Below are 26,820 nucleotides of genomic sequence, written 5' to 3'. Positions count from 1 at the left end.
CATAGGGAGGCTATTCCTGGGACTATGTCCAAGGAAGTTATTTGGGTGGAACTGAAAAATAAGAAAGGGATGATCACCTTATTGAGATTGTACAACAGACGCCGCAATAGTCAACAAAAAATTGAGAAACACATTTGTAAGGAGACCTCAGTTATCTGCAGGAATGATATGTGGTTATGGTAGGGGATTTTAACTTTCTGAACATAGACTAGGACTGCCAAAGTGCTAAGCACATGGATGGAGAGTATCAAGTGTATACAAGAAAATTTTCTGATTCAGTATGTGGATGTATCTACTAGAGAAGGTGCAAAGCTTGACCTACTCTTGGGAAATAAGGCAGTGCAAGTGACTGAGGTGTCAGTGGGAGAGCATTTTGGGGCCAGCAATCATAATTCCATTTGTTTTAAAGTAGCAATGGAAAAGGATAGACTGGATCTAAAAGATCAAGCTTTAAAATTGGAGGAATGCCAATTTTGACAGTATTAGGCAAGAACTTTAAAAAGTTGATTGGGGGTGAATATTTGCAGGTAAAAGGGATGGATGGAAAATGAAAAGTCTTCAAAAATGAGATAAGGAGAGTTGAGAGACAGGATGCTCCTGTTAGGGTGAAGGGCAAGGCTGGTGGGTGTAGGGAATACTGGATGACTAGAGAAATTGAGGTTTTGATCAAGAAAAAGGAGAAAGCATATGTCAGGTATAGACGACAGAGGTTAAGTGAATCCCTAGAAGAGTTTAAAGGCAGTAGGAGTATACTTAAGAGTGAGATCAGGAGGGCAAAAAGGGGACAAGAGATTGTTTTGGCAATTAGGGTTAAGGAAAATCCAAATGGATTCCGCAAATACATTAAGGACAAAGGGTAGCTAGGACAAAAATAGGGCTCTTAAAGGTCAGCAAGGCTACCTATGTGTGGAACTGAGAGAGATGGGGGAGATACTAAATAAGTATTTTGCATCAGTGTTTAGTATGGAGAAGGATATGGAAGATAGAGAACATGAGGAAATAAATAAGATCACATGGAATAGAGGGAGAACTAGCTATTTGGATACAGAACTGGCTCAAAAGGTAGAAGACAGAGGGTGATGGTGGAGAGTTGCTTTTTAGACTGGAGGCCTATGACGAGTGTTGTGCCACAAGGATCTGTGCTGGGTCCACTGCTTTTTGTCATTTATATAAATGATTTGAATGTGATCGTAGGAGGTATAGTCAGTAAATTTGCATATGACACCAAACAGTAAGCATAGTGGACAGTGAAGTACAATGGCATCTTGATCAAGTGGGCAATGGGCTGAGAAGTGGCAGATAGAGTTTAATTTAGATAAATGCGAGGTGCTGCATTTTGGAAAGGCAGATCAGGGCAAGACTTAAATGCTCACTGGTAAGGACAAGGTGAGAGTTACTGAACAGAGACCTTGGAGTGCAGGTTCATAGTTCCTTCAAGGTGAAGTCCCATGTAGACAGGATAGTGAAGGTGGTGTTTGGTATGCTTGCCTTTATTGGTCAGTGCATTGAATATATGAGTTGAGGGGTCATGTTGCGGCTGTACACAACATTGGTTAGACCACTTTTGAAATACAGTGTACAATTCTAGTCTCCCTGCTATAGGAAGGATGTTGTGAAACTTGAAAGGACGCAGAAAATAATTTGCAAGGATGTTGCCAGGGTTGGAGGGTTTGAGCTATAGAGAAAGGCTGAATAGGCTGGGGGTACTTTTCCTGGAGTATTAAAGGCTGAGTGGTGACCTTATAGAGGTTTATATAAGTATGAGGGGCACGGATAGAGTAAATAGACAATAGGTGCAGGAGTAGGCCATTCAGCCCTTCGAGCCTGCACCACCATTCAATATGATCATGGCTGATCATTCCTAATCAGTATCCTGTTCCTGCCTTATCTCCATAACCCTTAATTCCACTATCTTTGAGAGCTCTATCCAACTCTCTGAAATGAATCCAGAGACTGGGCCTCCACTGCCCTCTGGGGCAGAGCATTCCACACAGCCACCACTCTCTGGGTGAAGAAATTTCTCCTCATCTCTGTTCTAAATGGTCTACCCCTTATTTTTAAGCTGTGTCCTCTGGTTCGGCACTCACCCATCAGCGGAAACATGTTTCCTGCTGCCAGAGTGTCCAATCCTTTCATAATCTTACACGTCTCAATCAGATCCCCTCTCAGTCTTCTAAACTCAAGGGTATACGAGCCCAGTAACTTCAGTCTTTCAGTGTAAGGTAATCCCTCCATTCCAGGAATTGACCTCGTGAATCTACGCTGCACTCCCTCAATAGCCAGAATGTCTTTTCTCAAATTTGGAGACCAGAACTGCACGCAGTACTCCAGGTGTGGTCTCACCAGGGCCCTGTATAGCTGCAGAAGCACCTCTTTGCTTCTATACTCAATCCTCTTGTTATGAAGGCCAGCATGCTATTAGCCTTCTTCACTACCTGCTGTACCTGCATGCTTGCCTTCATTGACTGGTGTACAAGAACACCCAGATCTCTCTGTACTGCCCCTTTACCTAAATTGATTCCATTGAGGTAGTAATCTGCCTTCCTGTTCTTGCCACCAAAGTGGATAACCATACATTTATCCACATTAAACTGCATCTGCCATGCATCTGCCCACTCACCTAACTTGTCCAGGTCACCCTGTAATCTCCTAACATCCTCATCACATTTCACCCTGCCACCCAGCTTTGTATCATCAGCAAATTTGCTAATGTTATTGCTGATACCATCTTCAATATCATTAACATATATTGTAAAAAGCTGCGGTCCCAGCACGGATCCCTGCGGTACCCCACTGGTCCCTGCCTGCCATTCCGAAATGGAGCCGTTTATCACTACCCTTTGTTTTCTATCAGCCAACCAATTTTCAATCCAATCTAGTACTCTGCCCCCAATACCATGCGCCCTAATTTTACTCACTAACCTCCTGTGTGGGACTTTATCAAAAGCTTTCTGAAAGTCCAGGTACACTACATCTACTGGATCTCCCTCGTCCATCTTCAGAGTTACATCCTCAAAAAATTCAAGAAGATTAGTCAAGCATGATTGCCCCTTCATAAATCCATGCTCACTCTGTCCTATCCTGTTACTACTATCCAGATGTGCCGTAATTTCATCCTTTATAATAGACTCCAGCATTTTTCCCACCACTGAGGTCAGACTAACTGGTCTATAATTTCCTGCTTTCTCTCTCCCACCTTTCTTAAAAAGTGGTATAACATCAGCCACCCTCCAATCCTCAGGAACCGATCCCGAATCTATCGAACTCTGGAAAATAATCACCAACGCATCCACGATTTCCCAAGCCACCTCCTTCAGTACCCTGGGATGCAAACCATCAGGCCCCAGAGACTTATCAACCTTCAGACCTAACAGTCTCTCCAACACCAATTCCTGGCAAATATAAATTCCCTTAAGTTCAGGTCCTTCAGCCACTGTTACCTCAGGGAGATTGCTTGGGTCTTCCCCAGTGAACACAGATCTGAAGTACCCATTTAATTCCTCTGCCATTTCTTTGTTCCCGGTAATATATTCCCCTGTTTCTGTCTTCAAGGGCCCAATTTTAGTCCTAACCATTTTTTTGCCTTGCACATACCTAAAAAAGCTTTTACTATCCTCCTTTATATTATTGGCCAGTTTACCTTCGTACCTCATCTTTCCTCTGCGTATTTCCTTCTTAATAATCCTCTGTTGCTCTTTAAAAGCTTCCCAGTCCTCAGTTTTCCCAGTTATCTTTGCTAGGTTATATTTTTCTCTTTTAACTTTATATATGTTTCTTAACTTCCCTCGTCAGCCATGGCCGCCCATGCCTCCTCCTGGGATCTTTCTTCCTTTTAGGAATGAACTGATCCTGCAACTTCTGCATTATACACAGAAACATCCACCATTGTTCCTCCACTGTCATCCCTGCTAAGGTATTGCACCATTGAACTTTGGCCAGCTCCTCCCTCATAGCTCCATAGTTCCCTTTATTCAACAGAGGTACTGTCACTTCCGACTGTACCCTCTCCCTCTCAAATTGCAGATTGAAGCTTAATGTATTACGGTCACTACTTCCCAATGGCTCCTTCACTTCAAGGTCTCTGACCAATTCTGGTTCGTTACACAATACCAGATCCAGAATTGCCTTCTCCCTGGTCGGCTCCAGCACCAGCTGCTCTATAAATCCATCTCTGAGGCACTCCACAAAGTCTCTTTCTTGAGGTCCAATACCATCCTGATTCTCCCAGTCTACCTGCATGTTAAAATCCCCCATAACAACTGTAGTAACATCTTTACGACAGGCCAATTTCAGCTCCTGATTCAACTTACATCCAACATCCAGACTACTGTTTGGGGGCCTGTAGATGACTCCCAAGAGGGTCTTTTTACCCTTAGTATTTCGCAGCTCTATCCACACTGACTCTACATCCCCTGACTCTAGGTCCCCCTGCGCAAGGGACTGAATATCCTCCCTTACCAACAAGGCCACCCCACCCCCTCTGCCCGTCAGTCTGTCCTTACAATAGCACGTGTAGCCTTGAATATTCATTTCCCAGGCCCTGTCCACTTGAAGCCACGTCTCAGTTATCCCCACAATATCGTATCTGCCAATTTCCAAAAGAGCCTCAAGCTCATCCATCTTATGTCTAATGCTTCGTGCATTCATGTATAGTATTTTTAATTTGTTACTGCTCTCACCCTTACAGACAAGGTATTTTCCCCAGGGTGAAGAAGTCACAAACTAGAGGGCAAAGGTTTAAGGGGCAATGTTTTCACACAGAGGGTAGTGTGTGTATGGATGAATTGCCAGAGGAAGTGATGGAGGCTGGTACAATTACAATATTTTAAAAACATCTGGATGGATATATGAAGAGTTCAGAGGGACATGAGTCAAATGCTCGCAAATGGAACTAAATTAATTTAGGATATCTGGTCGGCATGAAAAGGTTGGGTGGAAAGGTCTGTTTCCAAGCTGTACATCTGTATGACCCTAAGCACTTTGTCACATGCTGTTGCACAAGATGCATGGCTGTCCGACTATCTCTGATCATATTTTTTCTGCACTAGCACGGACATGTTAGACGAGAGTAAAAGTCCAGGTAAAATTCTGAGTTGCCTGCAGAATTCTCTCGTGGGGATACACAAATTGCTGAATTATAATCCAAGATTAGTTTTGTTTTACTATTTTTCAATTTTAGATTGCATATCCATGGTGGATATTTTGTAGATTTATTATTCTGCCCTGATTGCTTCAGGTATCTGGTTTCACAACATGGTTCTCCAACTATTACCATCCTTGAAAACAACATCTTGGGTTTTAATCTTAAATCTTATACCTGTTCTGCTTAAACTATTTGTGTTACTTCCTTTGTCTCTCTCTCTTGTTCTACCCCTTCAAATTTTACTAGACACTACGAAATGTTTAGTTTTTCTCTTGCCAAATGATCTTGGTGATCATTTACAAATGTTCTTGTGTTGGCTTTTCTTAAAACTGCAGTGTGTGTTTGTCCAACTAATGCTCATCATAGAGTCCAGAGTCTGTTTCTATGTTGTATAGCTCTTTTGGTGCAACTCATTCACGCCGAATGGGTTTCCCAAACTGAACTAGTCCCATTTGCCTGCTTTTGACTCATATCCTTCAGAATCTTCCCTATTCATGTTTCTTTACTGTGTTGCCTTCAGTTTTGCTTCCAGTCTTGTATTCCAACTCTCATCCATACAACATTAACTAGATGTAGCATTTTTCTAATCTTTCTTTTTCCATAGAAAGCATTCTTATTTCTACAGCTGTCTGATATTTTTGTGAAGGTTTGCTTTGCAAATTAATTGTACTTCCTGGTGCCTTAATAACTTGGAGAGTTGGAATACAAGACTGGAAGCAAAACTGAAGAGCTTCATGTTTATTGTAAAACTCAATGCTTTTAAGGCATATTCATAAAATTTACTAAAACATGGATCCTTGATTGAAATGAAAAATTTGAAGGCCACATTTACAACATGTAGATGTATCTGTTAGTACAGTGGTGCATAAACAAAATCTTTTTCCTAGAGATTAACTTTATAAAAAATGGCTGGGGACCAAAAACTGCACATACCATTCTTTGAATTTGAATTTCGTCCAAATAGTCCTTCCCTCTAAGGTATGATGCCTGATCTTGCTTGACAATTTTCTTCCAGATTTTGCTCACCATTCTTATTCTGGCATGAATATACAAGCATTTCATTTGCAAAACAAAATGGCATCAAGCAAAACACAGTATGGGCAAATGACATTTAAAGCAAATATTCAGTGCTTCTCAGACAGGAGATAGGCACTCTAGTTAATTTCAGGCAATAAAGCTTTCTGCTGACATTCACATCCCATGAACAAATGAAAATTAAGTTGAGGTATGGTTTGTTTGGAGCGGGGAGAGAGAAGAGAGAGAGAGAGAGAGAGAGAGAGAGAGAGAGAGAGAGAGAGAGAGAAAATAATAAAATGCAGTTACAGCCTTTGAAACAGAAAACTTTAACCTTGCTAATATGGATGGTGAAGCTATTGAGAAGAGGCACAAAAAGAATCCCTATTATTCCAAGAGTACAACAATTTGCAGAAGTCATACAACAGTAAGTTTACTACACATCAGAGTTCATAATTTTTTGGAGGATAATATAAAAGTCTGTTGAATAACCAGTTAGAAATATATAGCGAAAGAATTAGAGAACACTGCATATTGTTAATTTTTAACTGAAATGTACAAATGTAAATAAAAGGCTTTTAAAGTGTAAGAAGATTCTTCAGTTCTAACTAACACCAACTGGTTTTCTGGAATGGAATACATCTTACCTGTCGAGATCACGTATGGTTAAGTGGCACAAAATTGTAGCAAGAACATGGGTCAGATTTCTGCTCAATAGTTCTTTTAGGATATCCACTTTATCCAAACCCATTTTTCTGCCAATGAGTCTACACAGTGATGGCATAGATTCATTCAATGTCTTTTCCTCTGACTGATGGGGATCATGCACAGCGGCATCTCTAAGTCTTTTTCTTTTTCTCATGCACATTTCCTGTACTAACTTTAAAGCAGGAGTGCAAGAGAAATCCTTCAATTTTAGAGGTTCCTCACAAATTTCTTCCTCAAACACGGATTCATTTTCTTTAATGCAAGATTCTAAGTTGCAGTCTGACCTCAGTAGAAAAGCTGCTCTATCTTCATCATCTGCCTCTGACTGGGAACCTCGCTCACGAAGAGTGGATAACCGCTTAGTTCTTTCAAAGCTTCTTTGGGAATTTTTGCAATCTAGCATCCTGGGTGTTCTTTTTTGGTTTTGCACCAACTCTTGGAGGGAGCACTCATGGTTTGAAAAGGAATCAGATTTTTCAAAGCCAATAGAATTGTAGCCACTGTCCTCAGTTGTTGAGATATTTAATTTGCCATCTGATGCAGTTCTGGATAATGCCCTCTCTGCTGAGTTTATACTGGGGTTCATTACAAAGCTGTTCACTGGAGTAAGGAACTGGTTGTCTTTATGTATTTCAGATTGCCCATGGTTTGATGGTGATGTAAAAGGCTCAGTTGAAGTGCATTCATCATAGTCTTCAGGAAAAGAGAAACTGCTCAAATCAAGCTTACTACTTAGAGTGGATTGCTCAAGGGTTATGTATTCAGCAGGTACTAACTCATTTTTATCCTGCAAGTCATCTATTGTAGAGGTACGCTGCTGTGCAAATAAATATCTTTTAGTTCTACATGAAATGCCACTTTCCACGCTGTTTAAAGTGCTTGTTGCCAAAGCTTTAGAGTTAAAGTCCTCAGGTGAGTCCAGTGGACTATCTGAACAAAAAGAGTCTTTATAACCTTTTCTGGTACAAGACAATTCCATCACACTGGCTTCATTCGATTGGCTAAGAGTTCCACATAATTCTACGCTTCCACTTGAGGACAGGTGCGACTCAAGAAGTCGCCGCCGTAATGCAATTGTTTTATAAATTCTCCTAGGGGTTTCAAATTGAGCTGGTAAAGTTAAATCAGTTCTTTTCTGATCACCCCATTTTCTTTCAACTGAAAAGGATGATGACCTACTAGCAGACAATCGATTTTCATTGCACACTACAGGAGACATGCTGGCCAAAAGGGATTCAAGCTCTTCTACAGTTCCGCTGGAGTAATTAACTGAGGGAGTTGTGCTTTCTATTTCATCATAGGTACTGTGCTGTTCTAATAATCGATACCCAGATTTAAAACTTTCAGTATGATGAGTCACTTGTTGCTCAGAGCCAATTGCCAAATCACAAGAATGCTTCAGTAATCGCAACATCTTGGCACAAAGGACAACACAACATCCAGTCCTATGAGAAAAAAAAACAGACTTGTATTAAAACATTCAATTAATAATTACATTTTGCCATTTTAAAAACTTGGAACAAATCCAGAATTTTCATGCAAATGTAATGGAACAGCATTGACCTTCAGTAAATGTAGAAATTTACCATGTAGCAATATGGCTATCTTATATTTTACACTTGGTGGTTGCACTTTTCTTAAAGCTTGATCCCAACTATTGCTTCATATCTGACTGTATGATTTGCAGCAACTAAAATAAGTAATGCGATTTAAAAATTGAATGTAATCAATTATTTTGCAAGTTTTCACTCAAGAATTAAACTTCATACAGGATGGAGGCGGACTAGGATGTAGATGTGCATTGACCAGAGAAAGTGGTAGTATAGATGCAAAGCATACAGTATCCTGGCCTTCGTTAATAGGAGCATAAAGTACAAGAGCAAGGAGCTGAAGCTGAATTTGGACCAGACACTTGTTCTACAGTGCAGGGACAGGAGGGGTAGGATTTGAATGCATTGGAGACTGCAGAAGAGATTTACTAGAATTGTTTTAGGAATGAGAAACTTCAGCTATGAAATAGATTAGAGAGGCTGGAACTGCTCTCCTTTAGAGAGAAAGCAACTAAGATGAGATCCAATAACTTTGATAATCTTGATATGGAGAAACTGTTTCTGCATATTAAAAAAGGATCAAAACTGACAGGGTACAGATTAAACATAACTTGCAAACTTAGCAAATGTGATAAAAATCTTTTTTAAATACTATGGTTACGGTCTGGAATGCACTGCCTAGAGGTTTGGGTGGGGAAAGTTCAATCAATGGGAATCGTTTGGATAGTTTAAATTGAAATAATATGCAAGGCCATGAGGTAAACACAAGAAGATGGCACTAAATTAAAGTGGTCAATGTCCTGGTGCAGACACGATTGATCGAATGGCTGCTATCTGCATCATAACAGTTATGACTCTAAGGTTCAGGATTACCTGGCAAGATAATAGAAGTACCAAGTTCTAAAGGAAGGAACCGTGGAGAACATTTTATGGGACCGGATTCTTCCTGATTTGCCCAAATGTAAACACATCATCATGCAAATGTCAAAGCAAGAAAGAAAGAAAGCTGGAAATACTCAGGTCAGGCACCATGTGTGAACAGAAACTTGACACATCAGATCATTGACCTGTTATTTCAGTCTTCCAGCATCCAGAGTATTCTCTTTTGCATCATGTAAATGTGGACAGGAATGAATGGAATGCCAAAGACACATATCTGTAGGCTAGCTTGGAGTCCAAAAACATGTTCAAATCACTCATCCTTTCAGTTATTTACAGAATATTTAAGCGGGTCACCCCTTTCCTCAACTCCACCGGAAAGTTTGACTCATTTACAAAACAAAAATGTGAACATAAAAGTGCTTAATTTACAAAAATGAAATTCCCTGCTATCTAAACAAATAAGTGAAATAAAAAATAAAATTGGATACCTATATACAATTAATTTCTGTGTATTCCACATTCCTCACTGTGGCTTTGGACTTGGATTTATGGCATACTCCAGTTCCAAATTTTGAAACTAATGCTGTGATTAACTACCATCTCACAAACTTTGAGAAAGAAACCAAGATGAAGTGATTACTGAGCCCCTTGCTGAGATATTTGTATCATGATATTCACAGGTGAGGTGCCGGAAGACTGGAGGTTGGCTAACCTTTAAGAAGGGTGGTAAGGACAAGCCAGGGAACTATAGGCCAGTGAGCTTGATGTCAGTGGTAGGTAAGTTGTTGAAGGGAATCCTGAGGGACAGGATGTTCATGTATTTGGAAAGGCAAGGACTGATTAGAAATAGTCAACATGGCTTTGTGCATGGGAAATCATATCTCACAAACTTGATTGAGTTTTTTGAAGAAGTGACAAAAAGGATTGATGAGGGCAGAGCGGTAGATGTGATCTGTATGGCATTCGACAAGGTTCTCCATGGGAGACTGGTTAACAAGGTTAGATCTCATGGAAGCCAGGGAGAGCTTGCCATTTGGATACAGAATTGGCTTGAAAGTAGAAGACAGAGGGTGGTTGTGGAGGGTTGTTTTTAAGACTGGAGGCCTGTAACCAGTAGAGTACCATAAGGATCGGTGTTGGGTCCTCTACGTTTCATCATTTATATAAATGATTTAGATATGAACATAGGACGTACAGTTAGTAAGTTTGCAGATGACTCCAAAATTGGAGGTGTAGTGGACAGCAAAGAAGGTTACCTCAGATTACAACAGGATCTTGATCAGATGGGCCAACGGGCTGAGAAGTGGCAGATGAAGCTTAATTTAGATAAATGCGAGGTGCTGCATTTTGGGAAAGCAAATCTTAGCAGGACTTATACACTTAATAGTAAGATCCTAGGGAATGTTGCTGAACGAAGATCTTGAAGTGCAGGTTCATAGTTCCTCAAAAGTGGAGTCACAGGTAGATAGGATAGTGAAGGTGGTGTTTGGTATGCTTTCCTTTATTGGTCAGAGTATTGAGTATAGGAGTGGGAAGGTCATGTTGCAGCTGTACAGGACATTGGTTAGGCCACTTTTGGAATATTGCGTGCAATTCTGGTCTCCTTCCTATCAGAAGGATGTTGTGAAACTTGAAAGGGTTCAGAAAAGATTTACAAGGATGTGCAAGGGTTGGAGGATTTGAGCTATAGGGAGAGGTTGAATAGAGTTTGGCTGTTTCCTGGAGTGTCAGAGGCTGAGGAGTGACCTGATAGAGGTTTATAAAATCATGAGGAGCATGGATAGGATAAACAGACAAAATCTCTTCCCTGGGGTGGAGGAATCCAAAAGAAGAGGGCATAGGTTTAGGGTAAGAGGGGAAACATATAAAAGACACCAATGGGGCATTTTTTTCATGCAGAGGGTGATACGTGTATGGAATGAGCTACCAGAGGAAGTGGTGGAAGCTAGTATGATTGCAACATTTAAAAGGCATTTTGATGGGAATATGAACAGGAAGGGTTTGGAGGGATATGGGCCGGGTACTGGCAAGTGGGACTAGATTGAGTTGGGATATCTGGTTGGCATGGACGAGTTGGACCGAAGGGTCTGTTTCCGTGCTGCATATCTCTATGACTCTGTGATGAGGGCAGAGCAATAGATGTTGTTTACATGGACTTTAATAAAGCCTTTGACAAAGTTCTGCATGGTAGACTAATTTGTAAAGTTAGATCACATAGGCTGAGCTTGCCAATTGGATACTAAATTGGCTTGATTGCAGAGACAGAGTGTGACAGTTGAGGGTTGTTTTACAGACTAGAGGCCTGCGACCAGCAGTGTTCCACAGGGATCAATGCTGGGTCCACTTTGGTTTGTCATTAACATAAATGATTTACAGGCAAATATAGAAAGCATGGTTAGTAAGTTTGCAGATGACACCAAAAGTGGTGGTAAAGTGGACAGTAAAGTAGCTATCTCGGATTACAAAGAAATCTTGATCATTTGGATCAATGGGCTGAAGAGCAGCAGATGGAGTTTGATGTACAAATGTGAGGTATTGTATTTTGGTAAACAAATAAGGCAAAACTTATACAGTTAAAGTTGGGGCCTTGGGTGGTATTGTAGAACATACAGACCTAGGGGTTCAGGTACATAATTATTTAAAGTTTGCATGACATATAGATAAGGGTGGTTAAGGCGACATTTAGTATGCTTTCCTCAAGTGCTCAGATCTTTGAATATGGGAGTTGGGACATTATGTTGAGATTGTACAAGTCTTTAATGAGGCCTCTTCTGGAGTAGTGTCTAGTTTTGATTGCCCTGTTATCGGAAGGACATTAGTAAGCTGGAGAGGGTTCAGAAAAAAATTGCCTGAATGTTGCTGGGAACGGAGAGTTTTCACTGAACCATAGGAAGTTATGGGGTGACTTTATATAGGTTTATAAAATCATGAGAGCCATAGATAAGGTGAATGGCAGGCGTTTTTTTTCGCTAGGGGAGGGAAATCAAGACTAGAGAGAATATCTTTAAGACTAGAAAAGACTTAAAAAAAAAGACATGAAGGGCATTTTTAAAAGAAAAACAAAATGCAGTTCGTGTGTGGGTTAAACTTCCAGAGAAGTGGTTGATGCGAGTATATTTGCAACATTCAAAAGACATTCAGATGAATGTGAATAAGTAGTGTTGGGAGGGATATGGGTCAAGCGCAGGCAAGTGCGACTCGTTTAGTTTGGGATAATGGTCAGCATTGACAAGGGACTGTTTCTGTGCTGTATGCCTATTGGAAACAAATGAAAATACAAACTACATGGAAAGAAGGAAACAAAAACAAAACAGTTCTTTTTAATTCTGCAATTTGTGATGATCTCAGTTATATCAATATTGGACGAATCAGATGTTGGTTAGGATCTGGCTCAATACAGCACATCATTTGAAGAATCACTACTATATAACTACTTGACTAAAACAAATACAAGTAGTAATAACTAACCAAATTTAATTAAAGAAAGGTAATGATTCAAACAATACACACTTCTACCTTAACTCAAATGTAACAGACTTAGGCCACAGTTAAAACAAAATCTGGTCTTTCTTGTGACTTGTGCTTGGAAGGAAGTGGTTTATTCTGGGTGTCTGACAGCTTAAATCGCAACCCATGTCTGAGGTATATCCCAACAATGCAGCTTGCTCATTCAAGTTGATGCATCACTGACACAAATACCACAACCCACCAGACACAAATAAACATTACCTTGGCATCTACCCCATGCAGGGAATTCTTTCTTTACAGAGCTTTTATCTCTTTCTAACTTTAAAAAAACAAGCCCAGATTTTTCATTTCAGCCTCTGCATCTCCAATGACCTCCACAGCAATCTCAGGACTTTCTCAGTTCTAAAACATTTTTTCACTCATTCAGTACTTCAAGTATTGTTTGCAAGGGTATGGATATATCTCTGGCTGCTTTAGATAATACCCAGAACCGTCATACTTTGGTTTACTATGACTGAAGAATGTGTGTTATGGTGAGGAGCAGAATCAACAAGAGAGCTAGGCCACAAGATTTTCTTAAAGTTGAACTCACTTTTCTGAGTTTTTAAAATATTGGCGACTTTTCCTTCAGTTCAGTATCAATTGTTCCTCCCAAAAGTAGACCTGTGTACTATATATGCTTTTCAGCTCAATTATGTTAGAAAATTCTTATTGTTCGCTAACTGCTGTAACATAACAAAAATTCTGATTTGACTGAGTAGCAGACTGAATATAAACTCTAAGAGTAATGATCCAAATCAAAGATGGTAATATAGAAAGTGTAAAAGTAAATCATAATAGAGTCATAGAGATGTACAGCATGGAATCAGACCTTTCGGTCCAACCTGTCCATACTGACCAGGTATCCCAACCCAATCTAGTCCCACCTGCCAGCACCCGGCCCATATCCCTCCAAACCTTCCTATTTATATACCCAAAATGCCTCTTAAATGTTGCAATTGAACCAGCCTCCACCACATCCTCTGGCAGCTCATTCCACACACACACCACCCTCTGCATGAGAAAGTTGCCCTTTAGGTCTCTTTTATATCTTTCCCCTCTCACCCTAAACCTATGCCCTCTAGTTCTGGACTCCCTGACCCCAGGGAAAAGGCTCTGTCTATTTCTCCTAACCATGTCCCTCAGGATATTATAAATCTCTATTAGGTAACCACTCAGCCTCCGACGCACTAAGGAAAACAGCCATAGCCCATTCAACCTCTCTCTATAGCTCAAATCCTCCAACCCTTGCAACATCCTTGTAAATCTTTTCTGAACCCTTTCATGTTTCACAACATCTTTCTGATAGGAAGACCAGAATTGCACACAATATGCCAACAGTAGCCTAACCAATGTCCTGTACAGCTGCAACATGACCTCCCAACTCCTGTATTTAGTACTCTGTCCAATAAAGGAAAGCATACCAAACACCTTCTTCACTATCCTATCTACCTGCGACTCCACTTTCAAGGAGCTATGACTTTGCAAATTGCATGTAATTGAAAGTAACCTTGATGATACAAGTTTGTTAATGTATTTGAGAGATAGAAAACTGATGTTTAAACATTAAAACACATTTAATAGGATAAAGAGTGTAACTATTTACCAATAGGAAAAATGAAATACTAAATTCAGAAGGGTTGAGGATCAACTAAAAAAGTTGGAGCCACACATTTTTGAGAGCAAAGTCATGTAAGAGCTTTGGTGATGCACTCGAGTTATTAACCTTTCTGTATTCATTAGAGGGAAAATGTATGATTAAAACTTTGTTCATTCTGAAGAAGCTACCAACTCAAGTTCTCCAAATGTATAATACTGCTACCAATTCAATAAAACAACATGCATATTGTGTTAACCAATCATCCATGATTGAAGTGGTACCTCAATTTTATCTTTGAAGTACATGAGAAAAGCACCACACATCATCCACCATCACACACACACACACAAAGAGGTAGTGGAAATGTGGAATTCAAGCCCAATTGGAATTGACTGATGTGTTCAGGATTCAGAATGGCAGATTTTTGCCACTCAATAGATAAGGAGCAAAGGCAGCTAACTGTGGAGGTACAGATAACCCAATTTGGCAGATGAGACTCTAGGGGTTGAATTGGCCTATCACTGTTCTGATATTTTTGTATAATAAAAAAAAAGTGTGCACTTCTGCTGATTATTTGCACTATGAACTGTGCCACACATAAAATTTGCTGAGCTTCTCTGCTGATCAATAACTTTTATAGGTCAGAAACCTGATCAAGATTAATCATCTGCCCGCATCCACAAACAGTCTTTTCACTAGAAGTCACAATTTTTGCAGAAAATGGTATAATATATACCCAGTGTGCATTGCATCTATTTAAAGTTTATTTGGACAGAGAAAAAAAAAATCAGAACACATGTCATCAGTTTTTGTGCACAACCATGTGTGTTAAAGCTTTGATGGGAAAGAAGAGAGGACAGATAGAAAGTTCAAATAAAGTGCCTCCTCAACAATATTCAAGTCGTGCAAGTATGAATAGTAACACTTCACAATTAAAAAAGAAACAAGGATATACTTTCTTCATATCAAGTCACATATTTTACAAATTTAATGTACTTTATTAATCAACCAAATATTACTTTAAATGGTAGTGGTTGAAAAAGTTTTCATCACACCAAATGTTGAATTTGTGCTTGACAGCACACCCGACCCCCTTCATAGCTTATATGTTCAAATAAATGTTTTCAATTCAGACTTTCTACTGTATTTACAATGAGCAAAATGTTCAAGATACCAGCAACTCCACATTCAATTAAGGATTCTTCATGTGCTTGCAAAAACAAAATCCAGAGTCTAACCAACGACATGGTAGCTTTCCTGCCCATTACATTTTCTTTATAAATATTACAACAGGCCAAATACGTTCCAGCAGGACCAATCCATGTGATAAGATACTTCAGCTCCCACCCAGAGCAAGACAGCATATTATGGCAATAATCATAAATCAGTTAACAACACAGACCAGATTAAAATCTGAGATCATCCAAATTTTTACAAACAAAAATTATGAAGGTGATGATGGGTTTTGGTATACCCCAACCTCTGATGAGTAAAAAATATACATGGATGTTTAGACTACTCCTTGAAAGGCTTTAAGCATTCCTTATAGACGACTAGTGAAGGTGTAGCAAGTACAGAACACGGCCCCATACCAGCACCAGTTCGACTTCCCATGGGAGTGCAATAATCCCCTTATTCAGGATAGGACAGCACGAGCAGCCACCACCTACAAGCGAAAAAAAAAGAAATACTGTAACAAACTCCAATAAAGATCAAAATTGGACTGGAATTTGGACTGGGGCAGAGTGTAGTGAGGATCACCAAGGAAAAGGTGCTGGGGAAGCTGAAAGATCTGAAGGTGGATAAATCACCCAGACCAAATGAACTACATCCCAGAGCTCTGAAGGAGATGTTTGAGGATATTATACAGGCATTGGTGGTGATACTTCTGGAATTACTAGAGTCAGGGAGAGTCCTAAAGGACTGTAAAATGGTTGATGTAACACCATTAAAAAGGGAGGCAGGCAGAAGACAGAAAGCTATAGCCCAGCAAGCCTGACCTCAGTTGTTACTAAGATTCTAGACTCCATTATTAAGGATGAGGTTGCAGAGTATTTGGAAGTGCATGGTAAAATAACACCGAGTCAGCAAGGCTTTGTCAAGGAATGGTCATGTCTGACAAATCTGTTAGAATGGAGTAGGTAACAAACAGATTAGGCAGTGGGCATGATCTATTATGATTTCCAGAAAATTTTTGATGAGATACTGCACTGGAGGCTGCTGAGTAAAATATGAACTCCATGGCATTAGGGGCAAGCTATGGCATGGGTAGAGGATTGGCTGACAGGCAAAAGGCAGAGAATGGGGATAAGAGATAGCAGTCAGTAAGTAGCGAAGTTTTACTTGGTTCAGTGTTGGGACCACAACTATTCATATTATACATTAACAATCTGGATGAAGGAACTTAGGGCATTTTTGCAAATAACAGATAGGTGAAAGGACAGGTGGCATTGGGAGGCTGCAGAGGGACTTGAACAAGCAAGGACAGTGGGCAAAGATGTGGCACATGGAATACATGGTGGGAAAGTGCATTGTAGGAAAATTAGAGGCATGGATTATTTTTTAAATAGGGAAGGGCCTCAGAAATCCAAAGCACAAAAAGGACTTGGGAGCCTCGTTCAAGATTCTCGTAAGGTTGGCAGTTAGGAAAACAGGTGCAGCATTTGCATTTATTCCAGCCCTGTTGAAATGAAAGACCAAAGATGCATTGCAGAGGCTGCATAAGGCTCAGATCAAACTACATTTGGAATACTGAAGGCAGTTGTGGGCCTCGTATCTAAGGAGATATGCTGGCCATGGAGGGATGCAGAGATTTACTGGCCATGGAGGAATGCAGAGATTTACAGGAATGGTCCAGGAGATCAACAGCTTGTCATATGAGGAGCATTTGAGGACACTGAATCTGTACTCAATGGAGTTTAGAAACTTACAGAATACTGAGAAGCCTGGATAGTCACACAGTATGGAAACAGACCTTTCAGTCCAACTCACCCACACCAATTTTCCTAAACTAATTTGGTCGCACTTGCCTGCATTTGGCCCAGATCCCTCTAAACCTTTCCCTTTTGTATACCTGACACAATGTCTTTTAAATTTTCTAATTGGACCTGCTTCTGCTAGATCATTCCACATGTCATCCTGGGTGAAAAAGTTGTCTTTCAGCTCTCTTCTAAATCTATTCCTTGCACCTTAAACCTATGACTAGGGTAGGGGCATTTTGGACTCCCCTAATCTACACAAAATACCTTGGCTATTCACCTTCCCACAGACCCTCAATTTTATAAATCTCTGTAAGGTCACCTGTCAGCCTCCAATGAAGATGTTTTCACTAGTGGGAGAGACTTGGACCCAAGCGCAAGCAGTCGAAGGCACGGCACTTTAAAAATTGAGATAATGAGGAATTTCTTCAACCAGACCTCCTGGTGCAAAGGCAAGGAGGCCAAGTAACTGAGTGCATTCAAGACAGACAAGTTCTTGATTAGTAAGGGGATCAAGGTTTGCAGCGAGAAGGCAGGAGAATGGAGTTGAGAAACATTTCAATCATGATCGAACAGAGGAGCTGACTGGATGGGCCGAATCGCCTATGTCTGCTCCTATACTTTCTGGCCTTAATTTGAAACTACTTTTTGATTCTACTTAAAATAGAGTCACCTTTCAGAATTGCACAGTCGCTCCACCTTTTCCCATCCGTGGACATTATACATTCGTTCCACCGTTTGACGTCCGTGGACATAAACACCGTGTACAAACACAGAGCTGGTTCTGACGAACGCTGCAGATTAAGTTGGTTACACTGCGGGTCCAATGAAGAGCTGCTGCAAGAGATGCTTTTGCTATAGCAACGCGCACAGAGCTCCAATCCCTCTTCCTCATCGTCTTGGGAACCAGATGCTGCCTCCACGCGAAGCCCTCTTTGCTGGTTCCCTCGTTTGGATTTGAAATTTGCGCCACTGCGATCTAATTGGGCCGTTTGCAAATGCCCGCTAAATCTGTTGAAACCACCGCCAAATAAAGCGTACACATACACGCGAAGTACCGTCTGTAGAATAGCTAGTGTACAGAGCGCTGAGAGTCAGGTCGTTTAAAATGCTTAATTGGCTCCATGTACTGTTCAGCATATTTTATTAGTCGATCAGTAGAGTTGCTGCCAGTCTCTTCTCACGCAAAAAAAAAGCCGAGCAACTGCCTTCAAGGGCAGTGTACAAGTGAAATTTAAAGAGATTTGGTGTGTAAGTGCGTCAGAAATTATGGAAATTTTGCTACTGGTTTCATAAAACGCAAAAAATACACAAAGTAGTTTGCGCTCCATATATTTTGTTGATGCGCAAAGTTCTGAGCAGTCATTTGGCATATCAGTGTTGAATTTTAGGATTATTGTTATTTGAACGCGCTCAGAAGTTTGTCACTGATCCAATTGCTGTTTCGTGTTACATTGTTAACAAGAAGTCAATTTGTTGGATTTCATGTTTTGTTTTGGTGTGGGTAAGTGTTACCTTGGTGCACCGCATTGACACCAAAATATGCCAAGTTTGTAACAGACAAACGTTTGGTGCTGATGGCCTGCGCACCTGAAAAATACGACTGCAATGTTGGCTGTTGTTTGTCATGGTGAGAAGAATCGACAGTGAGACAGAGAGATAGCGCAGAACTTTATCATCCGTCCTGTCTCTCCACTAACATGTGCAGGATTCCTTTGGGAGCAATAGTGCTCCAGAAAGAGTCGGGGTTTCAAGAAGTGCTTTGGATTCTGTATATTGTGTACTCCTGTGCACCCATACCTTTTAAAAGTAGAAAGGGGTACAGTAATATGTAGCAACCATAAAAAAGCAAGGAAGTGGAGGGAAAGTGGAGTCGCAGGTAGATAGGATAGTGAAGGCAGCATTTGGTATGCTTTCCTTTATTGGTCAGAGTATCGAGTACAGGGGTTGGGAGGTCATGTTGCGGCTGTACAGGACATTGGTTAGGCCACTGTTGGAATATTGCATGCAGTTCTGATCTCCTTCCTATCGGAAGGATGTTGTGAAACTTGAAAGGGTTCAGAAAAGATGTACAAGGATGTTGCCAGGATTGGAGGATTTGAGCTACAGGGAGAGGCTGAACAGGCTGGGACTGTTTTCCCTGGAGCATCAGAGGCTGAGGGGGTGACCTTATAGAGGTTTACAAAATTATGAGGGGCATGGATAGGTTAAATAGACAAAGTCTTTTCTCTGGGGTCAGGGAGTCCAGAACTAGAGGGCATAGGTTTAGGGTGAGAGGGGAAAGATATAAAAGAGACCTAAGGGGCAACTTTTTCACGTAGAGAGTGGTATGTGTATGGAATGAGCTGCCAGAGGATATGGAGGAAGCTGGTACAATTGCAACATTTAAGAGGCATTTGGATGGGTATATGAATAGGAAGGGTTTGGAGGGATATCGTCCGGGTGCTGGCAGGTGGGACTAGATTGAGTTGGGACATCTGGTCAGCATGGACGGGTTGGACTGAAGGGTCTGATTCCATGCTGTACATCTCTATGACTCTATGAAATGAATTTGTGTGTAATATTTCTGGGTGGGTGGGTGGGCTGCTGCACACTAGAGAGTCAAGTGACATATAGAAGGAACAAAATAATCCCATTATTTTGTATAAGGCAGCAGGAAAAGAATCAAATAAATGTTCTTCCTTTCCATAAAATGAATACATGTAGAACTTTCCACTTACTGAAGTGTCATGTGTTATGGCCCATTTTGTAATCAGAATTGGTATCAAAAATCATTGAGGTCCCACAGTTAAACTGGAGCCAAGAAAACTATTGTAGAGTTTAAAAGTCCCCAGAGGAGGAACACTCTCTCTCAACACCAATTGCTAGTTTGTTTCAGAGCATTATGATAAAGCAAATTAATATGTGGCTGAAAAAATGTTAAGCAGAGTGTCTTAGATTTCTGGTGCATTGGGATCAACTCTGATGCAGTCAGGAGTTGACAAAGATGGACAGGACGGAAACCAATGTTCTCACAGGAGTTGAAAGGGTTTAAAGCTGAAAAGGTTTCAGTTAATACCAGGATGAAAATTGGAGGGATAAAATGCTGCGAGAATTAGGAGAGACAAATAACATTATAATGAAGACTAGTAAAAATAAAAGGGAACCAAATAGAGAAATGCAAAATAGGCAAAGAGGCATGCATCTAAATCCAGTGTTAGAAACAAAATCGGTGAGTTGGAGGTTCGTCGAATTAAGTGATAACTCCAACAATGTACATCTAGTTCAAAACAAGGGAGGGTTGAGAACTTGTATCCTTGGCTACAAGTTATACAGAAAAGAGTTCAACATTTCATACTTGTAAACCAAGGCTTTCTTTCTTGCTTTGTAATGGAGTTTCCCTAATGGCGCAACTTTATATTGAAAAACATAACTAAACATGTAGGATTAAAACAAGATTCTAGAGCAGGAAAAAATATTTCACCAGTATCAAAATCAAACTCATACAAAGTTTGAAGTAAAAAATCACCAGGAGAAAAATATCTACATAGCATTGGGTAGAATGACCACACATGCTATTGAAAGTTCTCTTAATTTACGGTCACAGTTTGTTTGCATTCCAACACTCATACTGTCACAAGACTCAGAATCACGAGGAACAGCTCTCTGAACAATGGTAGTATTCGCAACCAAATACACCATAAACATGATCCTCCCAAGCTCCAATTCATCCAAAACTTTAGACGGCCTGCACCTAATTTCGTCTCATATCATCCCTTTCCCTACTATGCTTGTCCAATAGCTTTTAAAATCCACATTATGTAAATAGTTTAAACCTTTTTTCCTTCAGTATCAGGTTCTAGCTACAGCAAAAAAATTGTATATTCTTACCTCCATCTTTCTTAAAATATCAATGCAAATTTATTTTGTTCAGACCCTTCACCCTCCACTTTAGATTCTTCCTCAATTTTTTTTTTGTTTTTGTTTTTTGTGGAAAATATGCAAGAGCAGCATTTGTTGCTCATCACTATCTACTTTTGAATTGAATGACATGCTGACTCAAGTTCGAGTGTATTTAACATCAGCTGTATCACAGATCTGGGGCCACACGTAGGCCACACAGGGAAAGGAAGGCAGATTTATTTCCGTAAATGACATTAGAGAACCAGATAGGTTATTACAGCAAACTGAAACATAGAGTTCTATGATTCAATAATTGCAGAAACTAGATTTTAATTCCAGCTTTGTATTGAACTTTTATTCTAATTTGAGCACATGTATACAGAACATTAGTAGCTTCTGGATAACTGGTCCAGCAACATGATCATTGCAATACCTTGCCCCCTTGAGTAAATTACGGGGTAAATCTAACTCTTGAAATTTTCTTCCACATTTCATTTGCTTTGAAGAAAATAAAGATTTGCTTACATCGGCCCCATCTCTATCAAATTGATTCTGACCCTTTTCATTACTTCTCTAATCCTCTGTTAATTAAGCCTGGTTTTCCTTTGATTCTCATTAATTGCGATGAAAGTATCACTTCATTTGAATACATTTTATATTCTTAACATGACCTGGTCACGGTAACCTTTCTATATTTAATTTTGTCACATTCCTGAATGTCAAATTCATATGGATTTTTATTGAGTCTAGAATGCTCATTTTTAAGTCATCTTGTCATTGGTTTCAGTGTAGAAGTGGAAACCAATTCATCTGCAGCAAAAAATTGAATTATTTGCCACACTCCATTTACAGTATTAAAAGCAAGCAATATAAAAAATGTTGAAGGTACTCAGTAGGCCTGCCAGCATTTGTAGACAGAAAAGCAGTTAACTTTCATTTCTATGACCTTTCATCTCAATATACTTTATTTAAAATAGAGTGCAATGTGAAAAGTTGTTATACATGGTAAAAGTTTGTGTGGTTGGGGTAACATATAAAATGGATGGAAAATTGGATAAAGGAGGGAAAACGGCAGGAATAAACAGGTTATTATCAGGTTGTTACTAGTTTGTTGCTGCAAGAATCAATCAATCAATTGGTATCAGCTGATTACAACCTGGAATAATAACTGGAAGAAGGAAACCAAGTGTAATGTATTCAAGTTGTTGAAGATACAAAGCTAATTGGAAAAATTGGAGGACAGGCTTTGAGTGATTTGTAAGTAAATTCAAAGCTGAGATTGATAGATTACTTGGATGTAAGATAGTCAAGGCAAATGGGGAAATTGGTGAGAAAAGGGGAGTTAAATTTGAAGATTAGTTGTGACCTTGCTGAACAGTGTAGCAGACTTGAGGAGTCATACAGCCCTTTCCTGCTACTATTTCTTTTATATTAACTCTCAATTGTGTTAAATCACATCTACCAGCTACTTATCCACACAATCTTCCAGTAAACACTCTTAAGACAACATGAAACACCCTCATATAGAAAACCAAGAGTGAAAGCGCCAACATTGATCAATGTGCAACATCTGTCATCACATCTTTGCAGTCTGAAAATACCAATAAAATCTTTTTTAAAAATTTCTACCCTTTGGTTACTGCCCTCCATTGTCTATCATTTTCCTAATGCACAAAATACCAATTGATGGAAAGCAACTTGAATACCTTTGTTAACAGGTAGCTATAGTTCTACTGAAAATTTCATGTTTTGATTTTTTTTGTCCCCACATCACTTTCAATTGCAGTTGCCATCCAGTTTGCTAGAAACCATTACAAATTCATTTGTGCTCATTAAAAGTTACTTTGCTTCAACTTTAAAATCCAGAGCTTTTAATATCCTCATCTATGGTGATCCTTCCAAAATTCTAGGTTTTTTAACCTTGATGCAAGTGGGAGAAAATATTCTGAACAAGAGAGTCACTGGAAATGAAACAGAACATAGAAAATAGATGCAGGAATAGGCTATTCGGCTTGAGCTGCACAACCATTCAATATGATCACGATTGATCGTGCAATTTTGGTATCCCATTCCAGCTTTCTCTACATACCCCTTTATCCACTTAGCCATAAGGGCCACTTCCAGTTTCCTCTTGAATATATCTAATAAACTAGCCCTAATAGCTTCCTATTGGAGAGAATTCCACAGGTTCACAACTCTGATTGAAGAAATTCCTCATTTCAGTCCTGAATGGCTTACCCCTTATTGTGACCACTGATTCTGGACTTTCTTAACATTGGGAACATTCTTTCCATATCGAGCTTGTCCAGTCCCATCAGGATTTTATATATTTCTATCAGATCCCCACATATTCTTCAACATTCCAATGAAGACAAGCCCAGTTGATCCAGTTTTTCTTCATATGTCAGTCCTGCCATCCCAGAAATCAGTCTGGTGAACCTTTGCTGGACTCCCTCAATAGCAAGAATGTCCTTCCTCAGTTAGGAGACCAAACCTGCACACAATACTCAAGATGTACTGATCAGGTGTACCCTAGACCTCTGTGGGAAGCTAGAGAAGTGATTGCTGGGCCTCTTGCGGAGATATTTGTATCATCAATACTCACAGGTGAGGTGCCAGAAAACTGGAGGTTGGCTAATGTGGTGCCGCTCTTTAGTAAGGTTAGTAAGGACAAGCCAGGGAACTATAGACCAGTGAGCCTGACCTCAGTGGTGGGCAAGTTGTTGGAGGGAATCGTGAGGGACAGGATGTACATTTATTTGGAAAGGCAAGGACTGATTAGGGATGGTCAACATGGCTTTGTGCTTGGGAAATCATGTCTCACAAACTTGATTGAGTTTTTTAAAGAAGTGACAAAGAGGATTGATGAGGGCAGAGCGGTAGATGTGATCTATATGGACTTCAGTAAGGCGTTCAACAAGATTCCCCATGGGAGACTGATTAGCAAGGTTAGATCTCACGGAATACAGGGAGAATCAGCCATTTGGATACAGAACTGGCTCAAAGGTAGAAGACAGAGGGTGGTGGTGGAGGGTTGTTTTTCAGACTGGAGGCCTGTGACCAGTAGAGTGCCACAAGGATCGGTGCTGGGCCCTCTACTTTTTGTCATTTACATCAATGATTTGATGCGAGCATAAGAGGTACAGTTAGTAAGTTTGCAGATGAGACCAAAATTGGAGGTGTAGTGGACAGCGAAGAGGGTTACCTCAGATTACAACAGGATCTGGACCAGATGGGCTGAGAAGTGGCAGATGGAGTTTAATTTAGATAATTAAGGACAAAAGGGTAACTAGGAGAGAATAGGGCCCCTCAAAGATCAGCAAGGCAGCCTTTGTATGGAGCATCAGAAAATGGGGGAGATACTAAATGAATATTTTGCATCAGTATTTACTACGGAAAAGGATATGGAAGATATAGACTATAGGGAAATTGATAGTGACATCTTGCAAAATGTCCAGATTACAGAGGAGGAAGTGCTGGATGTCTTGAAATGGTTAAAGATGGATAAATCCCCAGGACCTGATCAGGTGTACCCAAGAACTCTGTGGGAAGCTAGAGAAGTGATTGCGAGCATAAGAGGTGCAGTTAGTAAGTTTGCAGATGTCCACAAAATTGGAGGTGTAGTGTACAGTGAAGAGGGTTACCTCAGATTACAACAGGATCTGGACCAGATGGGCCAATGCGCTGAGATGTGGCAGATGGAGTTTAATTCAGATAAATGCGAGGTGTGCATTTTGGGAAAGCAAATCTTAGCAGGACTTATACACTTAATGGTAAGGTCCTATTGAGTGTTGCTGAACAAAGAGACCTCGGAATGCAGGTTCATAGGTCCTTGAAAGTGGAGTCGCAGGTAGATAGGATTGTGAAGGTGGCATTTGGTATGCTTTCCTTTATTGGTGAGAGCATTGAATACAGGAGTTGGGAGGTCATGTTGCGGCTGTACAAGACATTGGTTAGGCCACTGTTGGAATATTGCGTGCAATTCTGGTCTCCTTCCTATCGGAAAGATGTTGTGAAACTTGAAATGGTTCAGAAAAGATTTACAAGGATGTTGCTAGGGTTGGAGGATCTGAGCTATAGGGAGAGGCTGAACCGGCTGGGGCTGTTTTCCCTGGAGCGTCGGAGGCTGAGGGGTGACCTTATATAGGTTTACAAAATTATGAGGGGCATGGATAGGATAAATAGACAAAGTCTTTTCCCTGGGGTCGGGGAGTCTGGAACTAGAGTGCATAGGTTTAGCGTGAGAGGGGAAAGATATAAAAGAGACCTCAGGGGCAACGTTTTCACACAGAGGGTGGTACATGTATGGAATGAGCTGCCAGAGGATGTGGTGGGCGACTGGTACAATTGCAACATTTAAGAGGCATTTGGATGGGCATATGAATAGGAAGGGTTTGGAGGGATATGGCCAGATGCTGGCAGGTGAGACTAGATTGGGTTGAGATATCTGGTCAGCATGGACGGGTTGGACCGAAGGGTCCGTTTCCGTGCTGTACATCTCTGACTCTCTATTTGGCTTCAACAAGGAGCTGTACAACTGCAGCAAGATATCTTTACTTGGATACTCAAAGATTCTCGCTACGAAAGCCAGGATGTTATTAGCTTTCGTCACTGCCTGCTGCACCTGCAAGCCAATCTTCGGTGACTGTTCCACCATGCCACCCAGGTCTCATTGCACCTCACCTTTTCCTAAACTGTCATTCAGATAATTTCCCTAGTGTTTTTGTGACCAAAGTGCATAACCTTATATGTATTCACATTATATTGCATTTTCCAAGTATTTGCCCACTTAGCCAGTCTATCCAAGTCATCCTCAAGACGCTTAGCATTCTCTTCACAGCACACAACACCCAGTTTAGCGTCATCTGCAAATTCAGAGACTCAACAACAACCACAGGGACGCCAAGACAGCAGACTTCCTAGCAGCACTAGAATGCACACTCAGGAACAATGGACTGACAAAAGAGACACAACAAACAGTGAGACAAAGTATCGTACCCCTGATAACAAGGAAAAGACAAACACATAATCTCAACACCAAGGAGAGGGAAGCACTAAAATCACTACGAAATGATAAGAACATAATCATACTACCAGCAGACAAAGGCAGAATGACGGTCATCCTGGACAAAGCAGAGTACATCCAAAAAAGCACAACAACTACTTGCAGATACCAACACCTACCAAAAGAGGGAGTTTGACCCCACCCCACAGCTCACCAATAGGATAAACAACACACTGAGGAACCTACAAAAAAAACTGAAAGAATGAAACCTGAAAGCAACAACACCCCCAGATTCTATGGACTACCTAAAGTGCACAAACCAGACATCCCACTCAGACCCATAGTATCACTACCAGGGACACCATCACACAAACTGGCGAAAGAACTACAGCAGAAACTGAAACACTTGATCAGCGGATCCAGACACTCTATACAATCAACACAGGAATTCTTGGACATCATCAGAAATATACACATAGACAAGGAAGAAACCATGGTCTCATTCGACGTAACGGCACTGTTCACGTCTATTGACAAAGTCCTAGCCAGAG

The 26,820-nt window shown here is 40.5% G+C and overlaps 1 protein-coding gene across 1 annotated transcript in view; it reads right to left on the bottom strand.

Annotated features, from left to right (window-relative positions):
* The window catches only part of fbxo43 (F-box protein 43), a 41,585-nt gene that overhangs the window by 11,270 nt on the left and 3,495 nt on the right, over nt 1-26,820 (bottom strand). The window contains exons 2-3 of the mRNA XM_043688487.2: nt 6,805-8,310; nt 6,077-6,179 (exon numbers count right to left, since the gene is read on the bottom strand). Of these exons, the coding sequence (XP_043544422.2) occupies nt 6,077-6,179; nt 6,805-8,279 (1,578 nt within the window). The 5' untranslated portion in view covers nt 8,280-8,310. The remainder of the gene's footprint in view (nt 1-6,076; nt 6,180-6,804; nt 8,311-26,820) is intronic.

The sequence above is a fragment of the Chiloscyllium plagiosum genome, unplaced genomic scaffold (genome assembly GCF_037043375.1).
Source record: "Chiloscyllium plagiosum isolate Xiang-an unplaced genomic scaffold, Cpla_swu_hap1 HiC_scaffold_4, whole genome shotgun sequence".
Classification (NCBI taxonomy): Eukaryota; Metazoa; Chordata; class Chondrichthyes; order Orectolobiformes; family Hemiscylliidae; genus Chiloscyllium; species Chiloscyllium plagiosum.
Note: the sequence above shows the minus strand (reverse complement) of the source record. Positions and strands in the feature narration are given on the sequence as shown.